The sequence below is a fragment of the Euleptes europaea genome, chromosome 4 (genome assembly GCF_029931775.1).
Source record: "Euleptes europaea isolate rEulEur1 chromosome 4, rEulEur1.hap1, whole genome shotgun sequence".
In the NCBI taxonomy this organism is placed as follows: Eukaryota; Metazoa; Chordata; class Lepidosauria; order Squamata; family Sphaerodactylidae; genus Euleptes; species Euleptes europaea.
Genome location: NC_079315.1, coordinates 61,982,077 through 62,008,216, shown reverse-complemented (window position 1 = coordinate 62,008,216; position 26,140 = coordinate 61,982,077). Strand labels below are relative to the sequence as shown.

Here is a 26,140-nt window from a genome sequence, read left to right as displayed (position 1 = left end):
TCCTTTGGGGGGAGGGGGGCGAAGGATTTATTTTTGACGGTTCGAAAAATGCCTGCTTGCAGATTTGTATATATACTTACAAGGGTGTGTGTGTGTGTGTTGTTTTTTTACCAGACACGCACACGTTTTCCCGTCTGAATGTCTAAACAGCCCGGGGGGGGGGGGTTTGATGGGATTTGTTCTTTCACAGATTGCATAATCTGTCCACTGTGAATTACTGGCAAGCGTTTGATATTCCGTGAGCGTGCGGCGCTTTGCTAATTTTGGTGCGGCGTTCGTGATGTCAATCTTTAGCTACCTTTATCACATCTTCATTGCTCAGAAAATGTGCTTTTGAAAAAAGCTGAATGATTGATGGGCTACACTTTTTAAAAACTGTCAGACGAATACCCATAACAATCGCCTTGTTCTCCCAGCTCTGAATTTATTTTGTGTGTTTTGTGTTCTATCCAAATTCATCGAGATTGCTCTTTCTCCCGATTGATGACAGTTTTTCAATCACTGGGTTTCCTGATCGTTCCTGGAAATGTTGCATTATGTAACCACAGAATTTGCTGCCAGTCAAGCTAGGCAGCTAATTATGCGTTTTTTTATATATCTCGCCACAGAGAAACTAGAGCAATCTCAGTCTTAAAAATGTCAGACTAACAGATTTCCGAAGTCGTTTTTCTCCTTCTCCGCCCCCCCCCCACGGCTCCCCTCCTCCTCCTCCTCCTCAACAAAAGTAGATCGCTGGGTAAGGGTGGGGAGGAGGCAGCTCGGCTTGTTGAATGTGTGCCATGTCCCTTAAAATGAAAATTGTGCACGTCTATATTTAGCCCTATCACATTTGAGCAATTGTGGCTTCATGGGCTATTTCTGGTCTTTTCTCCAGAGCTGTGCAAATAGACGTTCAAGGACATTTGCTTGCGTTTTGAACTCCACACCCTCGGAGACGTTTTGATAAGGCTGGTATTTTTAGGAAGGCATTTCGCCCAGACATCAAGTGGTTTGGTAGGTGTTGGCTTTCTTGCACGATTTTCTCTTCCACCTCCCCTCCTGCGCTCTGCAAGGGAAAAAAAAAAAGGACCTTTAGGAGATCATTACGCATTTCGGGAAAAGCGAGATCGTGTCTGATCTCATCGCCAGTGTAAACTGCGATGAACAACGGCGAAGTCAGCCTGACAGAGTGTGTTATGTTTGTGTTCTCATTTCAACGTTGTGATCTCTGTAACGTACGCCAAAAACAACAACAGAGGGATCTAGGTCAGTATTACATGTCGAGTGACCATACTTCTCATGGAAGATCCTAACCTACGTAGTAGCAGATTCTCTCCCCTTCCAATTATTTGCCTTCCTTTTGTAGCAGTTTAGTCCTGAGGGGGGTGTGTGGCCCTGATCCGGAGTCACTTCCAAATCCAGTTACAACGCTGCCGGGAAACAGGACAGAGAATCGGGCCCGGCGTGTTTTGCTTTCTATCGGTGAACCCTTTGGCGGGTTTATGCGTCGATTACGCTCGAAACTCCCTCCGAGGGGTGTCGCACAGGCCGTTCCCCAGATTTAAAGTGTCCAACGTTGACCCCTTTTTGGAATCGATGGGGCTAGCTGGTGCGTCAACCAAGGGGTGGTGGTGGAGGGGGTCGCCAGCGGTGTCGGGGCAAGGAAAATTCCGCTTCGATTCTCAAGCGCTTCGGGGTGTTTCTCCCCCCCCCCGGGACACCCGTGGCAGGAGGGGAGGGGTGCCGTGGCCGGGCTCGGAGGGAGGGCTGACCGGGGGCCCTAGGCGTTGGTTGTTATGACTGGGAAGGGGGCGCGCGCTGGCTGCCTGGCTGGCAGAGGGGGCTGGAGGGCGCCGCCGCCGCCGCCGCCGCGCTCCGCATTCCTTTGTTCTGGAAGGGGGAGCGAGACGAGGCGGCTCTCCAGTGGGGCGGGCGGGAGGCTGGCTGGCTGGCTGGAGCAGGGCAGGCCAGAGGAGTAAATAAGGCCGGGGAACAGTTGCTTTGTGTCCTGACAGGGAGCGAGAGCGGAACAAGCCGGCCGGAGGGAGGGATGTGGCTCCAGTCACGTAGCGTGTGTACTCGCTGTTGGACGCGGGGACGCGGGGAGGGAGGGCGGATGGGCAGAGCGCTCCCCTCCCTCTTTCCCTCCGCCCCCCCTCTCTCTCTCTCTCTCTCTCTCTCTCTCTGCCCCTTCTGGCTTGCGAATGCAACTGTGCGAAGCAGCCAGGCCCTCGCTTTGGCAGCCTGCAAGGCTGTGGCCGGCCAAGACGTCTCTCAGACTTGAATGCCCTCGGCTTGCATGCCTTTACTTTTCATGCGCCCAGGCCTGGAGCTGGGTTTCTTTTGTTTAAAAAAAACACGCACACATGTAAACGATCATTCACAGTGGTCACTTTAGATGGACACTTTAAATCTGGGAAATGGCCTGTGCGACACACCTCGGAAGGAGTTTCTGAAGAAGTGAGCTGTGGCTCACGACAGCTCACACCCTGCCAGAAAATATTTTTGTTAGTCTTTAAGGTGCTACTGGACTCTGGCCCTTTTCTACTACACATGTAAACGGTGTGCCAGAAAGCCCCACCTCCCCCTGGACTGTGTCTAAGGGAGGCCTATTCGCCAGACTCCCCCCCCCCCCATGGTGCAGCAGTTGCTTCTTAGCAAAATTTCAGCTGCCACAGTTCCCTTCTAGGGCTAAAGCTTTTCTCCAAATATGCGTGACTTGGTTATAAGTTGGTAGACTGCCGGGGGGGGGGGGGGGGGTGAGAGAGAAAATTACAGTACAAAATTCCTACTTGACAAGACACAGTTATTGGCGTGAGGGAGTGAAGTGACAAGAGACTTGACTGGGACACATTGCCAAACCCTGTGGCATACTGTGGGTGGCATTTTTACCACACATCCAAAAAGAGATTTAACTACCACTGCCAATGGTATTATTAGTTCAGCAATGTCCAGGGCCTGTATATCAGTTTGCCCCCCCCCCTTTTTTCCACAGTGGCTATAAAATAGTTGGTATTCCACTGGTGTTAATGTTGCCATGAAACAAGCCTTAACAGACCAACAGAGAAGCCTGTGCATGTTTCTTAGATGTCCCACTGGGCTCAATGGGATTTGCTCCCAGTTAAATAGATACAGAGTTGTAGCAGTTGTTTGCCATGGTAGTAATAACTGTAGGCAGAGCACAAATGTTTGCATGGTTTAAAAATGAACACATTCCACTGGTGGTAAGAGACAGTTATAACTGATTGCTCCCACTTGAAATGCCAAAGTACTTATTATTCCCCTATGGAAAGAGAACATAACTACTCAGCAGCAGCAGCAGCATACTTAGCTAATGATTATTCCAGCAAGAGCATACTTATGACATTTTTATTTGATATCCTTTTGCATTTTTTTTTGCTTTGTATAGCAAAACTATTGGAATACTTTTGGTTATTTTTCTTTCCACTACGTGACCTTTGCTGTTTTTACTAGAATTTGACATTTTCCATTTTAGTGAGTTCCTTAATTTGTCCAAAATATGGTCGCATTTAGCATTATAAAGAATGTCAAGAAGGTATTGTCGAAGGCTTTCACGGTCAGAGTTCATTGGTTCTTGTAGGTAATCCGGGCTGTGTGACCGTGGTCTTGGTATTTTCTTTCCTGACGTTTCGCCAGCAGCTGTGTCAAGAAGTCTTTGCCACAGACTTCCCTGGGCTGCCAACTGATGTCAACAGGCAGTTTTGCTGTTGACTTGAAGTTCTAGTGTCAGGCCAAAGGCTGCAGTTCTGAGTCAGGATGCCAAATGACAACACTGGAACAAACATTAATATTTTACTATTTAAAGAAATTTAAGTTGGGCCTTTAAGGCTCAAACACACACACACACACTTTTGGAATCGTTAGAAAAACCGAAGCTCTTGTTGTCATGTGAATAAGGTCACATTCACGTGTTATATTTTAAATTATACACATCAAGTGATTTGTGCATACAATTTAATGTGAGAATGTCACAGTCTTGCTTCCAAACACCTGTATAATACAAATATGCTCTTCAGGGATTTGAGATTTGCTAAAATTTGTGCATAATTTGAAAACAATGACTGGCTCTTAGAAAAGCAACAAAGGCTGCAATCCTAAGAATACTTTCATGGGAGTAAGCCACACTGAATAAAATAGACTTCTGAGTAGGCTTATTTTAGGATTGTTTGCAAAGTGTCAAAACAACATGACTTGAATGGTGCTTTCCAGGCAAACATAGACCTTTTATTCCACAACCAAAGTTTGGCAGGAGTCAAGACTAATGAAGAAAGCAAATTAGTTCTCCCTCAACCTCTCATTTGGTTGAGATGGACCTGTGACATTCGCTAATCCATGCAGAAGTTTCTTCACTGGTGTAGATGACAGACTCTTGGTCTTGCTATTATATTCCTGTTTTGCCTTTCTTGTGCTTTTGCCCATTGCTTATTTATCTGCCTGTTCAGATTTTGTTTCCTCATGTCTGTTTCCTTATCCGTATAGTACAACACATGGTCGTTCCAGAATTATAGTCTCTGCTCTCTGGAATTTAAAAGTTTTAATTTTAGGCTCTTGCTACCATTTTTCACATTGTTCAATATCTACTGCCTGGACTAGCTACACTTAATGTTAGCTTTTGAGAATACATTTTAAAATTCACATTAATTCTAGTTTTTTGTAACATAAATAAAAACAAATTATTGGTATATGTCTTATTTATTTTGTCCATTAAGATGGCAAAACCACACAAGACTATAACTTTGGCTAAATTATAAGATAACACTGAGCCATTTACATTAAATTTCTTTTTACCTGACTTCTACAGTAAACACAAATTAAGGATTCTTCATGGGTACTTGTTGGAAGGTCTCACAAGCATCAGTTTTGATAGATAAAAGCTCATTAGTAAGAGATAATAGGCAGCAAGTTTCCACGAAGTGTATTTGCAAAAGGCTTTACACATGATAGTGCTGGTGAAAATTTTATTTTATTTTTGGAAAATGCTACATGGCCAGCAGACTTAACTGTGCATTCCTCTCATCACATGCAGTTGCATGAAAGCACATGAATCTCTTAGGAAATATCGTGTTATCTGTCATGTTTGCAGCGATGGTGGGCTGCTTGAACACTACATCTCTTTGATACATCAGGTAATGGGTTGTGTTTACTCCAATATATGTGGTCAGCTGAATATTTCTTGATATGTTATGAGTGTATATTGTTCATGTACCTGCATTTAAACAGTGGTTTATATAATCACTAGTAGGCTGTTCTGTAACAGAGTAGCACACCATAGAGACATATCACAACCTAGTTAAACAAGGATTTGCTGAATATTAAATATACATTGGGTAAGTAATGACCCAGCGTTTGCACTGGAAACTACCTTTACCTTTTAAGGATTTATTGTAGCCAGAGCTGGATTGATCACCCAAATGATCCAAGCAGCTGTTGGAATGCCATTTTGGCAGAGGGCACCAACTTTGAGTGGCATGGCTTTTGCCTGTTGTCGCATTCCTGACTGTGTCCAAGCTAGGCTGTAGAGCCTAACTGCAGTCCACCTTGGTGATAGTAAGAGATATGTGCACCCTTCCCATTTGTGCCACTGGATTCCAACAGGATCCAGAGGCCATTTGCACATCCTTGGAGCTGCTGGGGGTACATGGGAGGACATGTTGCCCCCACTTATGCGCTGCCACCTGGTTTCAAGATTAATTGCCTTGGAGCTGGGCAGCTGCAACTTAAGTGAGGAGGGGCAGTCACCTCCTGTGTTATGTTCCAAGTACTTGGAGCAGCAGAAAGAGTTTAGTTTTCCCTTATTGTAGATGGACCTGTATAACTATATTGCATCCATGCATAGTTAGCTGCTCAAACTGGAGTTTTCATATAATTTAGCTTTATTGGACCGTGATAAACAGCACTGGAATTGGTACTGTCTTTGAGTTGTTTCCTGAGGCCCTCTGACTGCAGTTGTTATTTTATCCTTAGAGATAACTTCCCACTTACGGAAATATTCCCAAGGAAATTTGCAGGATCAGGCCTTTACCTCTGGAACCAGTTCTGTGTTCTGGGCTGGTCTTTGCTCCTGCCCTGAGTTCCTCTACCTAAGTGTCACCATAGCTCAGTGGTCGGCAAACTCATTAGTCAAGAGAGCCAAATATCAACAGTACAATGATTGAGATTTCTTTTGAGAGCCAAATTTCTTAAACTTAAACTATATAGGTAGGTACACTGTTTATTAACTTAATAAACTTTAATTAAAATTTTAAGTCTTAATTAAACTATGGGTACACTGAATAAAACTTGATATCATACTTAATGATCATTTATTGATAAAAATTAAATTGTAAGTAAGGTATCCATAAAATTAAATCATGACAATGACTGACAAACACTTAATGTGAACAATGGCCTTGCATCTCCTTGGAAAGTTTGGGTAAATCAGGTTTGTATGTTGTTGTTTTTAATTTTAGGCATGATTCCAGGTTCTCATCAATAAGACGACTTCTCAATTTACTCTTGATAAGGTTCATGCTTGAAAAAGATTGTTCGCATGAATATGTAGAACAGCAAACACTAGTAGAGGAAGGGAGGGGGGAGGAATGGAGAAAGGAAGGAAGGAACTGGGAAAGGAAAGAGAAGGAAGGAACTGGGAAAGAAAGGATGGAAGGAAGGATGGAAGGAAGAGTGGGGGAGGGACAGAAAGAAAGGAAGGAACTGGGAAAGGAAAGAGAAGGAAGGAACTGGGGAAGAAAGGGAGGAAGGATGGAAGGAAGGAAGAGTGGGGGAGGGACAGAAAGAAAGGAAGGAACTGGGAAAGGAAAGAGAAGGAAGGAACTGGGGAAGAAAGGCAGCCTGGAGCTGGACTTTTGGGAGCCGCCTGAGGGGGACGAGGAGGAGGAAGGCGGCGAGGAGGAGAGTTTACCCCTTCCAAGTGGGCCGGTGATTAAGACGCGAAATCCGCCCCCTGCCCTGGAAGTTCCCCTGCAAGATCCCGGCCGGGCAAGACGCGGCCTGCGCGGGGGGCGGGAAGACGATACGCCGGACTGGCTCCAAACTCTCAGTCTGAGGCGCAAGGAGGGCGAAGCGAGCTCGGTCCTGGCCCAGGAAGCATCGTTGCCTTCCCCGCTCGGGGCCAGGCGGAGCCAACAGGAGGAGGTGGGGGGGGTGAGAGGTCGCCTAGCTCCGGTCGCCCATAGAGACAGAGGAGGGAAGGCGGCGGCGGCCGAAACGAGGACCGGACAGCCACGCCTCACTCCTCACGGTGGAGAGAAGGGAGGAGGGAGGGAGGAGCCCCCTCTCTGCCAAACCAAGGCGTGCAGCCGGGCGGCAAGAAAAGACGGGGGGGCAGCTGAGGGGCTCTTGTCATTCTCCGGCTGCCGCCGCAATGGTGGGAGGCGGGGACGGCGCTGGGGCGAGAAGGTGGAAGGGCCGCTCCTTCCTCTCTCGGAGACCCTCCCGTGGTTTCGGCCGGCCCAGGGCGCTGCTTCCGCATGTGGGAAGAGCCGCACTCAGGGGCCCAAAGAGCCACTTGCGGCTCAAGAGCTGCACTTTGGCGACCCCTGCCATAGCTGAACATTGGCTATTCAATCCCAATCAGTGTTCCATCTGATAACTTGATCTTCAGGCGTCCCAGTCTTTTCCACAGCCTTACATCTTGTTACGCTGTCTGCATTCCTGTTTGCACTCACCACAAGTTCTGATATTACAATGTCCCGTCAGTCTCCTATGCTGCTGCTGTGTGTACACTTTTGCGATTTTGGTACCATGGCTTAAATGTAATCAGGAATATTGTCGAAGGCTTTCACGGTCAGAGTTCATTGGTTCTTGTAGGTTATCTGGGCTGTGTAACCGTGGTCTTGGAATTTTCTTTCCTGACGTTTCGCCAGCAACTGTGGCAGGCATCTTCAGAGGATTAACACTGAAGGACAGTGTCTCTCAGTGTCAAGGGTGTAGGAAGAGTAATATATAGTCAGAAAGGGGTTGGGTTTGAGCTGAGTACTGTCCTGCAAAAGTAATGTGGACAATGATTAGCACATTACTTTTGCAGGACAGTACTCAGCTCAAACCCAACCCCTTTCTGACTATATATTACTCTTCCTACACACTTGACACTGAGAGACACTGTCCTTCAGTGTTAATCCTCTGAAGATGCCTGCCACAGTTGCTGGCGAAATGTCAGGAAAGAAAATTCCAAGACCACGGTTACACAGCCCGCATAACCTACAAGAACCAGTAATCAGGAATCATTTGCTTTATTTCATTTTCACAAACATGCGTTTCTACATGAGACTGAGGCTGAATATTATTTACCCAAGGCCAGAGTTCTTCCCATGTTTAAGTCCACTGGCCTGCTGTAGCCTTCAGGTTGCTGCATATCCTTTGTTATGTCGTATCCTGATTATATTAATATCATCAGCAAAGGTTGTTTTGGTCATTAATGTGTTAAACGGTTTCCCAACAATTTATTATTTCCTTTCAGTTTTTAATTAACATCTATTTTTAGCCTTCCTTATTCTCCAGGGATTAGTTAACTACTCTTTATAGTCTTCAAGTTCCCGGATTTGCAGGTTCAGATTTCTGTTGAAATTGATTTTTTTTTTAAGGAAATGGTTTGAGATTGTTTTTTTTTTTGGTTTTTTTTTACTAATGTGAACGTACTCGGGTTTCTTACAGTTTCTCTCCTGTGAAGAAAAACACCATTAGCTAAGCATGTACAGTCCATCAATCATTGCTGTGCTTTAGCTTGAAACAAAGCACACGCATTTAGCTTATTTTAAGGTGGGCTTATTTTACTAAAGGTTGTGCAAACTTCATTAATGAAATGACGTCCTTTTTCCAGATGGCTGACTTGTTACACTATCATTATGATCTGCAGCTATTATAACATCACTGTGATGAAATCACCTGAACAATACATTGCTTGTTTTATGGTTACTGCATATTGTTAAGCAAGAGATCTGACTCATCAGCATAACAGATTCTTTTAGATGACCTTGCCATGGTTGTTTCAGTCTGCTCTAGTATGACAGAAAAATACTGCAGGTCCTCGGACAAAACTTTAATTGATTTTAAACCAATCATGATTTCAGTTTAAAACACACATCATGGAAACATTTCCAGTGAAATGTTTATAGCTTTAATCAACAGGATGGCAGGTTTGGCTGTCAAAAGCAAGAAACTGAACAAATAAAAGGCGAAGTGCTATCAAAAAAGCCTTGCAGAAAACCTTTGAATCTCTTATTTTTTCTTTTTGAAAAATCGCCTTAATTGCTTAGGATAACTGTGCAATCTGATGTATCTAAGCTTTTTCGAAATTGTATTTGTATTGCTCTTTGTTCAAGTAAGCATTACATTAATGTTCTTCATGGATATTATGTAAGAGACCTCTGCTTTTTTACAATCTTTCAGTACTGGAAGTGGATTACATTTCAAAATGCAATAATAATGAACCACTTGCAGAAAGAGGGAGTGACTGAAATCACATCTGACCTTTAAGTACAGTTCTTGTAGCTTTTGTAAAAATGATAAAACACTTAGAGATTTGAAAATATTTTGTGATAGCTCATAATAATTAATTTTTAAATTATTTCTTAATTAACAGTTTTAAGTCTGTAATGTACAACTGCATAGGATTGATCATTTGGCAGGGGGCTGACTTGGGGATAAGGTTGCCCAGCAGGCCTGAAGAAAAATGTGGTCCTTTTAACAGGGGCTTAAGGTGTAGAATGGGTAACTGAACTTTTCATGTCATGGAAGTAAATAACATTACCTGCCCTGTCCCTTTAAGCCTCTATTACAGGGACAGGGCACCCCCCCCGCCCCGCTTCCCCAGGCAGTTGGCAACCCTACTTGAAAGTGGTGCTGTGGATTTGTCTTTACCTGTGTTATAGAAACTGATTTATTATTCTAGTTTTACAGGTTTGGATTTACCAGTGTATTAGGATTAGGGACTTTTTATAACTTTGCTGGTTATATACCGAATAAAGGTTGTCTTGTCTGTCAGGTTTGGATATAGGGCTTTGAGCTTCTGGAAAAGCTGAAACTAGTCCCTACAAACAAGATTGATATGTATACATTTTTATATTATTATTGAAGGTGGGTGGGATCTGTACCTACATGCTCATGTAGCTCTCAGGGGGAAAAATACTATGCCTTCCAGTGTGCAACTGGTTATTAATGCAATTGGTAAGGCCAATTTCATATACTTAGAGTTCTAAGGAAGGGGTTCCCAACCTTTTTTGAGTCTGCAGGCACATTTGAAATAATGACACAAGGTGGTGCGCGCAACTTCAAAATGGCTTCGGCAGGAGGTAGAGCCACACCCAAATGGCTGCTGCAGGCGGAGCCAACTGCAAAATTTCAGAAAGCGAGGTCACGCATAATTCTAGCAGTAATACTTAAAACATTTTGGGCAGAAGCCATGCTTAATAGGATGCCTTTAAAAATGAATATATTGTTTAAAAATATTTTCTAGCATAGCACACGGTTTACTTCAGTCACACAGTGAAGATCCTTGTGCTGCAGTACCAGCTGCTGCCAAAAGCAATTGTTTAAATCTGCTCAGCCAATCAGAATCCCTGCCGGGCAAAAGCTCTACTTGGCCCCACCCACTTATTAAAAAAACCCTTGGTGGGCACCAGCAAAGAAGTCTGTGGGCACCATATTGGGGACTCCTGTTCTAAGGGCTGGATCTGAATCATCTCTTGCTTAAGCAGAAAGCATTTCTGTTCATACATCAGGAGCTGGGTTTTGGAGTGGGAGAGAGGATGCAGGGAGCTTCACGAGGAAGAGAGATGTGAGAAAGATCCATTATACAAGTTAAGCTCTGCTCACAGTTCTTAGAATCCAGTTCTCATCTGAGACTAAGAAAAAGTTCTGCAATTAGAGAAAAATAGATCAAACAGGATTTTCTCTTTGAACATAGAGTGCAGGTGAATCTTTGCCTACTATAACCAAAATTATGATGCAGAATGGTTTTGTCGTTTAGCAACATAAATATGTTCAAGGAAGAATGTAAATAGTGTCACTGACCTCAATATAGTCATCTGAGTGTACACCAATTAATAATGGATACAATACTCCAGGTGATGCTTGCACACAGGCATCATAGAAATCAGCATGAACTATGAGATCAGTGGTTAATATACTTCCTCAGTCTGGCCTTTGAGCTAATGGAAATACACTCAGATTAATCCAGCAGTGAGCCATTTGTTTTAAATAGAATTGGAACCTTATTCAAGGATCAACTTCAGAATTCTATTATCTTTTAGATTTCTCTTCAGGAAGGAAATAACAAAAACATGTTATTATCTGAAGATGCTTGAGGCATTTGACAAAAAAACCCTATTTATTGCAAAAAATTATAAATGTTGGAAAATAATTTTTTAAAAAAACTCTACATAATTTTAGTGTAAGTGACTATAGGGGATGTTCACATCAATTGTCTCAATGAATATACCAGTATAAAAGATGAAGGAACTGCCTTCTAGGAGCCGATACTTACATTATAATACTCCTCCACATGAAGTCTGCTGGGAGATCTTGGTCCATTCACAGTTGTCTCAGAACTCTCTCAGCCCACATGGAGGCAGGCAATGGCAAACCACATCCAAATGTCTCTTGCCATGAAAACCCTACAGGGTCACCATAAGTCAGCTGTGACTTGACAGCACTTTCCAACACCAAGATACCAACTAAGCCCTATGCCAGTGCAACATCAAGATACACTGGTAAATTTTCAAGTTATGTTGGTGTATCTGAAGATATGCAGGTACCAAGGCACACTGGGAAAGGAGAGAGTCTTAGTCAGTATCCCAATCATCTTCAGGCTGCCCTCAGTAATTATATAATGTTACACCAGCAACAATCCTTGTGTAACTGGAAAAATCCCCACAGAAGCCACGAGGAAAGAGAATATAACTGCTTTCCTCCAGACACTCTTCCAAGCTACGGCACAGCTGGGGATACCAGCTAAGCCAGCAGCCAAGTATGGTTTTCCCAAGCACTGTATAAACCCCAAACTGGATACCTATATGCCTGATGATAGGGCATGCAGCGTGGGGCTATACCTTCCTGGCTTTGTGATCGGCACATCTAGAACACATATGGGGGTTGGGCTTTTGTGATGGGAGCTCTAGAGAAAGAACACTGCACAGAAATGGAGCACTTTGGCCAGATATCAAAGGGAGAGAACAAACATATTGTGCCCGAGCTCCTACAGTTTGCCCTGTGGTTTCCATGCAGGGAGGGGTATTCTGTTCCATTTGCTTCCTCCCTTGTTGGGTTCTGCATATAAATGGTGGTAGGCTGACATCAGGGGTGTGCCCACAGTTACATGTGCTGGTTGGCTCCTTCCATCTGTGGTTGTCATGGTGTGTCATTTGCACGCCACTCTATGAATGGTGGATTACCTTGTAAGTGATACGGACTTCACTGCAATTGCTAGGCTGTCTGCTCCTTGGAGCTGGATTTCTTCCCCTCTGCTGAGTGAACATTGGATACCAGCTAGCACTGCTGACATCAGCACTCAAGGTTTAGGATTGGGCTCTTTTCTTTCTTTCTTTCTTTCTTTCTTTCTTTCTTTCTTTCTTTCTTTCTCTCTTTCTCTCTCTTTCTCTCTCTTTCTCTCTCTTTCTCTCTCTTCTCTCTCTTTCTCTCTCTTTCTCTCTCTTTCTCTCTCTTTCTCTCTCTTTCTCTCTCTTTCTCTCTCTTTCTCTTTCTCTCTCTTTCTCTCTCTTTCTCTCTCTTTCTCTCTCTCTCTTTCTTTCTTTTTCTTTCTCTCTCTCTCTCTCTTTCTTCTTTCTTTTTCTTCCTTCCTTCCTTTCTTTTTCTTTCTTCCTCTTCCAGTTAAATTAGTCTTTAATGATGACAATGAGTTTTCTAACTCAAATATTACAGACTTATTTTAGAAATAAATGGGAGCACTAAATTAGACTTATGAGATAAATGGGGAAAAGGACAAATATGGGTCCACTAACCTTACATGTGACCTCTATAATCAACTGCTATTTTTGGCACACATTTAAGTGCTGCCTAAAAGATAATTTAAACATGTAATTTGTGTAATTTACCTTTGGGAAGTATGGTTGTACTTCAATTAGTTAATTTGTGACTATTAATACAATGCTAAACATACAACTCATAATGATGAAATTACACCAGGAACTGAATCTTAGGGTAATATGGTAATTCTGCATGATTACATGCAAGAGTATATTTATTATACATTATCTGGTATTATTCATTTGCTATTATACTATCCATCGAGAATCCTAGCTGATTAGCCCTTTATCTACCATTTGTTTCCACGGTGACTTATAATTATAATTCCCAAGACAATGCATTAGAAGTTGGGGCTTGTATTTAGCACCAATCTTACCTAAGACTTAAAAGTAGAGCGCCGGGCTCTCATTTCAAGAGAATTTATTGCCAATTCAGCTTGTATTGCTATATTGGCAACACATTTGGGTAAACCTGTGACCTGTCTTAAGAACATCTACGGAGGAGTTTCTTTAGAACCATTTATTCAATTAATCCAAACAGACCCATATAGTAGGTGAGGGACTACCTTAGCCTCAAATATCTTATAGTTTCTGTTATGAACTGCCCTCTTCGTCTGAAATAAAACTTCACAATTGCATTAATTACTTCATCCACTTTACTTTTAGCTATTTTTATTGGATAGTTTCAGTTCAATCTGGCATTAAACAAAAGGCCCAAATAGACAAAGTTGTCCAACTGTTCAATCTCTTGGCCCTTCACCTTCCAAGACAACTTCTGATATCTTTTCTTCTGACTAAACACCACAATGTTAGTCTTCTGGGCTTTTATGATCAAATGTTCATTTTTGCAGTATTCCTCTAAACTACAGATTAAATTGTGCAACCCACTTGCAGTCCGCGACAAAAATGCCACATCACCTGCATACAGCAGAATTGAGATCTTATTATTGGCCAATATGGGATGATGTTGAGAACTAATTATTTGCAGTCAAGCTGGTAAATCTTTTATACATAAAAGAAATAATAAAGAGGCAAAGGGACAACTATTACCCTCTTTCTTAATGGAATCTCCCGAGACAGTTCCCACCCCCATTCCCACATCTAACCCTGGCTGTAGGCCATTCATACAGCTTAGTTATCAGCCACAGTAGGCGCTGGTCGCTAGATAATGTTTCCCAAAACACTCATTGGGACAGTGCATGATTCATATTCATATTAAAATATATTTTTTCTGATTTATCATGGCCTATAAGTTAATTATAGGTTGGTTATGTAATCTTTGAACACATTAGACAACTCTTGATTTGTGAGAAGGTTGTGTTCTCAGTAGCATGGGACTGCTTATTCAGAGACTGAATCCTAACTTATATGTTCCTTCAGTAAGATTTGTGAAATAAAATCAAATATTATTTTTGCTATTATGGTCATAGGATGTCCAGGTTTAGGTAACTTTCATGTTGAAGCTGTGGAACCAAACACCTTATAAAGGAATATTTCTATTAAGTTAATAGATACTTGTGTCTCAGCTCCAGCTTCTGTCTCTAGCTTCATGGGACATCATATTAGGCAACAGGAATCTTTCTCTTAGGTGGATATCCTTACTCATGGTCCAGTCTCACTTTCAGAGCCTTACAGTCAACTTTTTAGAAAAACTGCACAAAGTAATGTAAATACTTCTTTTACAGGGTTGTTATGATGGTAAAATAGAGCAAGGAGAATTATGTAAGCCATTTTGGGTCCCCCATAGGTATGAAGTAAATAAATAAGACATTTCCCAGTGATAGGATACTTATAGTTTACCACATTGGGAACCCTGATCTAAAACATTACATAGTAAGTCTTAGGTTGTCATGATTTCTCATTTCATTCTAGTATAAGTTTTGTAGATCTATCTGATCCTGTTTCGAATGGTAAAAATATAGTATAGAACAGGAAGGGAAAAAAGAGATGCCACAATTTGAAGCGAGGGGAATGTAAGCTGCAATTCTGTTATTACAAATATTCCTGGGGATAGCATTGTGGGAGAACACAGCTCAATTGCTACCTGGATATTGAATTGAGAGGAGAAGGTATGAGACATAATAGAGTAGGTTGACGACTATAACCAAATCCTGCGGATGTGGCTTTCAACCTCTCCCTCGGTCATAGAACCAATTCTGCACACATTACCCGTCATCTGAAGCAGTCTCACTTAATTTTCTCAAAAAACCTAGCCTAGGACTCCAAGAGCAATCACCTGCATCCTCACACCCAGCCGCAGCAAGTGCTGTTGGCACCTCTGCCTTCTAGTCTTTCACTGGGCCCAGTCAGGCCCCTGCCCAGAGCCTTCAGGCAATGATCTTTCTAGTCACAAACAGATAGTTGTCCTCTTAAAATCATGGCTCAACAATTCATACATGTGGGTAGGCTTATAACATTAAGATTACAAAGCTTTGTATTGAATGTTATATTGTTGAAACGACAGTGTTGCAAGCAACTTTAATGGCATTTCTAAAAGCTCCAGATCTTTCAAGAGTGACTAATGTAAGGCACTATTAAATGTTGGTTTTAGACTACTTTATGGGGGAGTGATAAAATAATTGCAAAATTAATCATAAGGGAAAATGTTAGAACTTGAAACATAGTAATAAGAGCCATTACAGTTCATTACTTTATGTGTAAGTACTCTTGTTTTCCAATGAATTTATAGATTGCTGCCAAGGTACAATAGCTTGTTTTTGTTAAAGACATTTTGCCATCATTATCAGGTGTAATTTAATTTGTTTATGGGCCATTTTAGGCTGATCCATATACACAGATTAACTGATGAGGGCTTAATCTTCATTTGGAAAACTACTGGTTCAGTTAGAACAAAGCATTTTAAGGTTGACAGTAGTAAGACATTGATAAGACATTGAAAATATTGCAGATTTTAGTGAATTTACACACACACACACACACACACACAAGATTGTTCCAAAAGGTTTACTTAATGTGAGAAACAAAACCACTTCATGTTGTTACTGTAACTAATATGTTTGCTATAGGAAAATTAATCTAATTCTGTCCTCAGCAATATTTTTACAAAGAAAGAGGAAGTTGCCCTACATGACTATTTCGTTCTTCATGTCATTTAAAAATTATATAGGATAACAAAAGGGAGTTTCTCTCTTTGAACAAAACATAGTCTATATTCTAAATTCATCTAAAACTACCTGGAATATGGGTTTCTGTATCATCATAAAGTACAGTTTATGAGACTGGCTTTTTCTTCTGGGTTAGTGCATATTTAGCATACTCATCACTTCAGCCTAGGAACCTCATTGGCCCATACCCATTCTGATCCTACATATCTTGTACAGCAGTGGGATTCTATGCCAGAAAGAAATTCAAACTCTACAGAAGTTATTCTGTTTTGCATTGTTATAGGATAAATATGATCAGATGTCTCATTCAGTACTGAAATATGAGTCAGATAATATCAGCAATGAATGGTTTAGGCTACAATCCTGTACAGAGTAGGATGTGAATACCTACCCCCCCCCCAAAAAAAAGCTTTCTCCCAGTCCACCAAAGTCCAGTACACTCATTGGGTGCACTGTATTCCAGGAGTTTTACCATGTCTCACTCATTCGTTCACTATTATTCACCATTGCAGTGCTGCTTCTACTGAAAACTGCTGTGTGTCAGGGTCTTGGGAAGGTGAGACCTGTTGGGTGCCCTACAGTAAGGAATCAAGTGGCCTCCATTTAGAGGGGTGGACCTTGCAAGATCAGTGCACTTAATTCAACTGCGGTACACCAACAACAGATGTCTACCTTCCATCCCTAGTTGAGGACAAAGTTACTTTTGGCTTCTTATGAGAGGTTGCTTCACAGACCCTGTGCTTGCATGGGGCTGAGTTTCTGTCCTTAGCCTGTCTTTTTTCTTCTCTCTCTCTCTCTCTCTCTCTCTCTCTCTCTTTTACAGAGGAAGGGGGAATTAATGTGTTATCCTAGATCTTTATTGCTATTTTAATTTGGGCAGTTTGGGGGTATGGAAAACCAGAGTTGCCTCATAGCAATGTTTGGGTATGTAGTCAGCAAGTGCTGCTAGAGGCATATTATTTCAGTTATTACTTAACAGTCTTGTCTGTTACATAAAGTGAACCAATGTTAGTTAATATATTGATTTATTTCCCTTAGGTATTAATTACATGTTATATTATTTATGTTTCATATATTCCCTTAGGAATTGCTTCAGCTGGTTAAAATGAGGGGGGGAACATATCAGTTGAATGGGACTTTTAAAGTTACCTTGTTACAAAACAAACGTAGTGGGTTAGTTCTCAACAATAATTTTCACTAACATAATTGGGCAATTGTCACCAATTTTCCCTTCTGCCGTAGATTTCTGATTCACTTTCATTGTCTTCTTGGGGTCACCCAGGAGCAATGTTTCAGGGAGATCAGTGGGCTGCAGTGGGACCGGCGGGGGGAGTACTGTTCCAGTAATGGGAGTAGCTTTCATTCATTGATCATTGGGATTCAACCCATTATAAGATCTATATTATCACTATGTGTTGTTTTATTAAATAGATTGCCTTGTCTGGATCTGTGAACCCAGGGTTCACTAAGGTTAGCTATAAACTTATCAGGTGGCTGACAGTTTGTTTCTGAGTTCAATTAAAGATGCTTATTATGATGTTTAAAGCCCTTCATGGCCCCCACACTGTGAGACTGGCTCCCTGAAGAGGGGAGGGGAGACCCCTTGGTGAAGAACTTAAAGAGGCACTGCAAGGTTTCCCCACTCCTACACATGAAGCCCCTGACCTGGATGGCCCAGGCTAGCCTGATCTCGTCAGATCTCAGAAGCTAAGCAGGGTCAGCCCTGGTTAGTATTTGGATGGGAGACCACCAAGGAATACCAGGGTTGCTATGCAGAGGAAGGCACTGGCAAACCACCTCTGTTAGTCTCTTGCCATGAAACCACCCCAAAAAAGGGGTCGCCATAAGTCGGCTGTGACTTGATGGCACTTTACACACACACAATGTCTTGATTTAGTAAAATATTGCATCTAACAAATGGTAATTCAGAGGGAGAAAAAATGGGTTAGATTCACATTAGATTTTTGTTTATAGCAGCATCAGTTTACAGCAAGGGTTCAATGCTAAACATATTTAATCTGGAGTAAAGCACAATTGAGTTAAACCACCCTAGTAGGATTTCAGCATTAGTTAAATTCATAGTGTCAGTGCATTCAAGTAGAGCTTAATATTGTCATGTAAAGGTACAAAAGCATTATTTACAAATTATATATAATTCATCCAGAGTATTGTGTTAATTATTTTCCCAGCAATAGGTATTAAATTACCACACCTCTTTATTAATATACGTCCAACAAGCTGAAGTTGCTTAGAGATTTATGTCTTGGATTCCCTTTGTTTGATTGCAGGGTAATTGACTATTTTTTTAAATTAAGGAACAGAAAATCAACTAAATAATTATTATTCTTTTGTGTTCCATAGGTTGGTAAGAAGATTGTCAACTGAATCTACTCAGAAGAAAATTTGACTGAGATAGCTTGATGCTTGGGACTATGAAACAAGCCAAAGAATGCTTATGGATTTAAAATTATTGTATTTACCCAGTTGTTATGGTTCAAGGAATCCTAGGAGATTAATTTGTTCAGTTACTATTTGCACAACTACTAAAAATTGCTTCTGATGCAGCTGAGAAAAATGCAGTCCATTAAAACAGAACAGGCACCTGCTGATACAAGTAGCAATGTGGACAAAATTATGGTGCTTAATTCCACATTAACCGACGTATCTGATGACTTAGCAAGTGGTGAAGAAATGCCACTAAATGAAGGAAGTATTGTAAAAAACAAATCTTCAGCATGCCGGAGAAAACGGGAATTCATTCCTGATGAAAAGAAAGATGCTATGTATTGGGAAAAAAGGCGGAAAAATAATGAAGCTGCCAAAAGGTCTCGTGAAAAGCGGCGGCTGAACGACCTTGTGTTAGAGAACAAACTAATTGCACTGGGAGAAGAAAATGCCACTTTGAAAGCTGAGTTACTTTCACTGAAGCTAAAGTTTGGTTTAATTAGCTCTTCAGCATATGCCCAAGAAGTTCAGAAGCTCAGTAATTCAACAGCTGTGTATTTTCAGGAGTATCAGAATTCCAAATCAAGCATTAACTCTTTCATTGATGAACATGAGCCGACTATGGTGGGTAGTAGTTGTATATCTGTCATTAAGCACTCACCACAAAGCTCTTTATCTGATGTATCTGAAGTTTCATCAGTAGATCCTGTTCAGCCAATCCCTATACACACTGATTGTAGAAATCCTGAAAATAAGTTCCAGATCATAAAACAGGAGCCTATGGAACTGGAAAACTATACAAGAAATCCACGAGATGAAAGAAGCTCCTTTGCATCATCCATATATCAAAACTACATGGGAAGCAACTTTAATGGGTATTCACATTCCCCTCCTCTCCTGCACGTTAACAGATCATCCAGTAACTCTCCAAGAACTTCAGAGGCAGATGATGGTGTTGTAGGAAAGTCATCAGATGGAGAAGATGAGCAGCAGGTTCCTAAAGGCCCAATCCACTCCCCCGTTGAACTTAAAAATACCCATGCCACAGTCAAAGTTCCAGAGGTGAGTTCTTCTGCACTGCCTCACAAGCTTAGAATTAAGGCCAAGGCCATGCAAATCAAAATGGAGTCATTAGACAATGAATTTGACACTGCCCAGAAACTGTCATCGCCAATTGACATGTCATCTAAAAGACATTTTGAGCTTGAAAAACACAGTGTACAAAATATGGTACACACTTCCCACACTCCTTTCTCTGTTCAAGTGACTAACATCCAGGACTGGTCCCTGAAGCCAGAACACTGGCACCATCAAAAAGAACTCACTGACAAAATTCAGACTGCCTGCAAAACTGGAGTGGTTGATATTAAAGACAATTCTTACAAGGTGTCTGAGACAGAGAACTTGTATTTGAAGCAGGGCATAGCAAATTTGTCTGCAGAGGTAGCTTCACTTAAAAGACTTATAACTACACAACACATTTCTGCTTCAGACTCTGGCTAAATTACTACTGAATAAATGCTTATTGTATTAAAGGATGTCATTTGAAGTAGATTGATATGTTTTGTATTATGCTGAATTTTCACTGGACTTGTGATGTCATTTCACTGTAATGTTCACATAATGTCTGATGGATAGTATCTTTTTGTGCACAAATGACTATGAGGATTAGATTGTCATGCTCACTATGCCTTGTGTATAGTCTAGCCTGTGCAAAGGCTGTATATAGTGAACATTATTTTTCTGTCGTTCTGTTACTATAAATTGTGAAAGTTGCCAGTTCCAATAAAAAAATTGGTGACAAACACACAATTAGTTTGCTGTCAGTCAGTTTCTATTAGCCTGTAAATAGAGTGACCACAATTCAAAGAACTGTTCCTGTTTTCTTAGGTACATATTACCTATGGGACAGAAGGACCTTTTCCCCAAACTAAATCTGCTGCATTGGCTTGCTAAACTGCTTTTGAAATTCAAAGTGGTTTTTTAAGCGAAGCATTGTGGAAGCACTTACAGGGCAAGGGAATGTAGAATTCCTTGGAAATGCCTAAAAGATCTTTCAAATTGTGTCTATTTTGTTCTGTGTGTGTGTTAAGTGCCGTCAAGTCGCTTCCGACTTTTGTGACCACAATAATTTAATAAGCTGTCCTAAAACAAGACAGGACATTTTGGAGGACTTTCATTCATGGCGACCCTATGAATGAAAGTCCTCCAAAATGTCCTGTCTTGTTTTAGGACAGCTTATTAAATTATTGTGGTCACAAAATAGTTAATTTTAAAAAGAACTAAAATGAAGTTTGACTTCTCTAACTGCCAGCACTTTCTTTGAGGATTAGAGAAAGTTACATAGAATGAGATGGTATCAGACAGGCCATCTTCACAACAGTCAATGGGCCTCAATTTGTCTTGAGGGAATAATTCTTAAAACACCCCCAGCATCATTTATTGATTTTGTTTACTTCATTTATAGTCTCCCTTTCTCACAAAGCAGATCTCTCCCTCTCTCTGAATATCTATATATGTAGATATTATATATATCTATATATATAGATTATATATATAGATATATATAAAAATCAGACAGCATAAGAGATCTACGGCAATGCAGTAAAAGCAAGGTGATAACATCCAATAAATATTCCAATTGATTACAGACCTATTTCTTTATAAAAACAGTGGTGAAATAAGTAACTGTAACTTGCATTTACTTTTCATATTCAATGTAAAAGTTAATATTATAAAGGATTTCCCCTCTACAGTCTTCAGTGGCTTTTAGTAGTTTATTGAAGCAGACATTTTTCTTTATGTAGCACATAGTCCTCCCTGCATACACTAACAGTATATATTTAAGTTCTTGTCTCCAATAAAGCTCAGTTAATAATTTTTTTTTCTTGCTAGACACAGATATAAACAATTCTTTTTATTTTATTTTATAAAGATCTAACAATTGCAATCCTAAACAGAGTTACACCCTTCTGGGATGATTGGTTTAAATTGCTTTAGAGAGAAATAGCTGTGTTTAGGATTGCACTGTAATCGATTTATGAAATGCCAGTGGTGTGCTTCATACAAATCTTGTCTCAATAGGAATTGATTTTAGTATGAAGTGGGCTATAGTCTCAAGTAACAGATTATTTCGAGCTTTCAGGAGATGTAAGAAAAAAATCTCGAACATGGTTGATTCTGGTTCTAACAACTTGGTTTATTAGTCACGGGTAGCCCAGCTTCTAAAAAAGAAGGTAGATTCATCTTCCTTAGATATCTTATTTATATAAATGTACTCCTCTAGATTGTCCTATAAATTTCAAGTAGGTATTCTTATATGTACATTGGAATAATCGGCCATCTTCTTGCTTGGTCTGCTTTGTTAGATGAAAAGAAGCAATAATCTACAGTAACAGATTATAACTATTTAATGTGACTAGGTAATCAAGTGTTGGCTGTAATTATGGAATAACAGTATTCTACACACACACTGATTTTTATGTCAAACTAGTAACTAATTTTTGTAATGTGCAGTTTGCACCTAATGTCATGTCCTTGCCCTACATTGTGAAATTTTCTGTAAATGTGATGATCTCTCGTCTGAATTCAAAAGAAATGACATTCTTATCTGTCTACTCCCTCTTTTATGTGTTAAAACCACAAATTACTAATTCACACCTTTTCAATCTGAAACTGCCTTACATGGCTAAAGCAGAGGTATAATACTTCTTACAGCTACATCCGTAACTGTAAATAGTCTACAAAAGCATTTCACTGCTGTCTGGGCACTCCTTGAGATCCCTGAAGGTACTCTTGGGGGAGGGTGTGTGTGTGTCTGGAATTCCTTTGTAAGGATAGAGATCCTTTCTTGTGCCATTTGGGCAACACAAAAACAGAGCCCTCAGCTTTCTAGAAATAGGGGCAAGAGCTCTCCAACCCCTGGGGAAGGGAGCAGAATTAGCTTCCCCCACTTTATGAAGGGTGGGAGCTCATACAGTGACGGCTGCTCACAATCACCTAGCTTCCAGATCATATTAGCCAGAGAACATAATGATTGGTTGCTCGGAATCTACAGTTCAACCCTAGAAACTCTTAACTGGTCCGGTGACACCAAGGAGGCACTGCAACGAAACAAGGGGAAGAAAAACCTTAACCCTATGAAACTAGAATAAGGTACCCGAAATGTAAGGAATCAACACGAAACCATGGGCTAATATTGATAAAAGTGACTGTGAAAGGTATACTTCTATAGGAGCCTTAGACTATAAAGGCAACTCTGGATGGAATAAACAAAATTTATACTTTACACTTTACAACATCATTTTACTTACTCTAAGGATTGCAATTTTCTCATACATTTATATACTTTCACAACGGCATAGGTGTATTCAGAATTGTATTATTTGGACCACTGAAGACAGCTTCACAGCTGAAACATATTTGGTCTGAGCTGTGATATTGTTGCTGGCGTATGTTAGAAAGCGTTGCAGCTCTACAGGCGAGTAAGCACAGAAGACTCAGCACGTAGTACAAAAGTGCTCTTTTATTCACAGTGACAGAATGCTCCGCTTGGTCATCAACTCTCCACAACCCACAACCCAATACATATATAACACACCTATATACATATCTGGCATAGTCTCTCAGCCAATCACCTGTTGGCTGCCTTGTCTCCAGGACTATCTAGCTCAGTCCAGTACAAGCCAGTTTTTCTGCTCAGTCATTGAGCTGTCATGTGACACCACCAATCACCTGGCTGTCACATAGATCTTTTACATCTGCTTGCCATCTGCTTGCCATGTGCAGTCTCATATTCCAACACTCCTCCTAGACTGACATTGCAAGCCCCAATTTGCTTCTAAATAGTTCAAACTTTTCAGTAGACAAACATTTGGTGAAAACGTCAGCAATATTTACATTTGAAGCACAATGTTTCAGAACCATTAAACCATTGTTTACCGCTTCCCTGACATTCTGGTATCTTATTGTGATGTGTTTACTTCTTGTTCTTATACCTTGATATCCAGCCAATTGCTGTGCTGCAGTATTATCACAGTAAACACTTACAGGCATTTCATATTCAAGATTTAGGTCTTTAGCCAGTTGACACAGCCATTCCAGCTGAATCTCACTGTCGCTTAATGCAGAATATTCTGCCTCACATGTGCTGGTAGCTACATGAGTCTGTTTTAAAGACTTCCACATAACCAGTGCCCCATGTAGAAATAACACGTACCCAGTGGTAGACTTTCCTTCTTCTCTTTCCCCCCAACTGGAGTCACTATACACTGTGATTGTTTCCTCTGCATCAGCCTTTAAACACAACCTGGCTGAAGCTGAGCCTTTTAAGTATCGCAGCACCCTTTTTGCTGCATTCCAGTCTTTCATGTATGGACATGCACATTTCTGGCAAAGCAAATGTACTGCCATACAAATGTCTGGTCTTGTCCAACATGACAGATATAACAATGAACCCACCAACGATTGGTATTGATTTTTATCATGGAATACCTTATCATCCACCTCTTTCACATACCCTGTTGTCATGGGAGTCTCAGTGCTTTTGGCCTCTGTCATTTTAAATTTTTCTAGGAGCTGTTCAATCTTTTTCTCCTGGCACAATTCAAAATATCCTTCTGGGTTCCTGGTAATTTCTACCCCCAGATAATTTTGAATGTCACCAAGATGCTTCATTTTAAACAGTTTTCCAGTTGCCTCCTTAAACCAGTTTAGTTGTTCTTTTGTATGACACAACAAACAAAGATCATCAACATATAAAAATACAACACAGTCAGAGCCCTTTACACATTTGGTAAACATACAAGGATCAGCAACACCTTGCTTAAACCCAAGATTTGCCAATGCTTCACTAATGCATTGGGACCATGCACGTGCACTCTGCTTTAATCCATACAGAGCCTTATGCAATTTTAATACTCCTTGTTTACCCTTGCATTCAAACCCAGGGATCTGCTCCATATATATTTCTTCACTTATTGTTGCATTCAGATATGCAGTGGTGAAATCAAAATGGTGCACTAACATGTTATCTCTGACAGCTTTACACAATGCAGCTCTTATAGTATCAGCCTTCACAGTGGGAGCAAATAATTCATCAAAGTCTTGCCCTTCAACTTGGGAATAACCCTTAGCCACAAGCCTGGCCTTACGGAGTATCTTCCCTTCTGGACACTGTTTGACTTTGTAAAGCCATCTGCACCCTATGGCTTTTCTCTGAGCTGGCAGTTTTGTTACAGAGAATACCTTATTCTCTTTCAGGGAATCAAACTCAGTTTGCATGGCTTCTAGCCAGGCCTCCTTTTCCCTGCTTTCCAAAGCCATTACCTCCTGAAAGCTCTTTGGTTCTTTGACCTGTACATGATTGACATCAGTGGTCTCAAAACCATACCTCTCCGGGGGAATTCCTTTAGTGCTCCTGCTTGACACCCTAGGAATCTGTCTCCCCTCTTCAGCCCTTGGCGATGAAGCCCTTTGAGGAGACCCCTCCTGCTTCACCCCATCTGCATCCTGTGAGAGATCTGTCAATGGTAGCCCAATTTCTTTTGGCTCCTCCTGTCCATGAATTCTGGCCCAGTTATTACCCTCACAAAAATTCGCAGCTCTGCTGTAGCTGAGAGAATTATGTTCATCAGCAAACCTGTATGATTTCATGCCAGACTGATACCCAAGGAAGGTTAGTTTTTTAGCTCTCGCTCCTCCTTTCCTTCTCTTGGATATTGGCACATCAACCCAGGCTTTTGTACCAAACACTCTGAGGTAACCTAAGCTAGGATCCCTCTGGTACAAAACCCTATAAGGTATGTCTTGTATGGACCTGGTCCAGATCCTGTTGGAAACATAGGAGGCGGCCTTTATTGCTTCTGCCCAGTATGTCATTGGCAACCCTGCATCCTGCAACATGGAATACATTTTTGTTTGTAGCATTCCCCCATGTCGTTCAGCAACACCATTTTCTGCTGGCACCGCCACGTTGGCAACTCTGTGCCTCACACCTTGCACCTGTAACCACTTCTTAAACTCATTTGACATGAATTCTCCCCCAAAATCTGTTTGGAGAGAATCCAAGGTACATTTAAGTTGTTTCTGCACTCTTTTGGCCCAATACTTAAATGTTTCAAACACCTGTGACTTCTTTTTCAAAGGATACACCCAGGAGAATCTGGTGCAATCATCCACCAGAATCAACGCGTAATGGTTACCTGAGTGACTCTCCCTGTAGGGGCCTATTACATCTGCATGTACTACCTTTAATGCAGTGTCTGAGAGTCTCTCACTATGCTTAGCCACTGGGTAAGCCTTAGATTTGGAACTTTTGCATACCTCACAATCCAGGTAGTTCCCACACTCTTTAACTTTTTCCTTCCCCAGTAAGGCTAGCGTTTTCTTTATGGTCTCATAATTTGCATGAGCCAACCTTCTATGTAGCAGATGTATGCAATTGTCATGGGGGCTCTTATTAGTTATCATCTTTGCCTCCACATGCCTATTTTCTACCACATACACATTATTACACATTTTCCCTGTAAGAAGCACTTTCTCACCTTTGGATATCTTACAAGCCTTGTCTGTAAATGTTACAGTATATCC

General features: G+C 41.1%; 1 protein-coding gene across 1 annotated transcript; it reads left to right on the top strand.

Moving 5' to 3' along the window:
- Nucleotides 1-974: 974 nt before the first annotated feature.
- On the top strand, nucleotides 975-20,396 carry NFIL3 (nuclear factor, interleukin 3 regulated). Its single transcript, XM_056848600.1, has 2 exons — nucleotides 975-993; nucleotides 18,467-20,396. The coding sequence occupies exon 2, from the start codon at nucleotides 18,665-18,667 to the stop codon at nucleotides 20,051-20,053; it is 1,389 nt and encodes a 462-aa protein (XP_056704578.1). The 5' UTR covers nucleotides 975-993; nucleotides 18,467-18,664; the 3' UTR covers nucleotides 20,054-20,396.
- Nucleotides 20,397-26,140: the final 5,744 nt, after the last annotated feature.

Bases quoted from the DNA above. Each gene is read 5' to 3' on its own strand.
- NFIL3 (XM_056848600.1), top strand. From the start codon at position 18,665: ATGCAGCTGAGAAAAATGCAGTCCATTAAAACAGAACAGGCACCTGCT.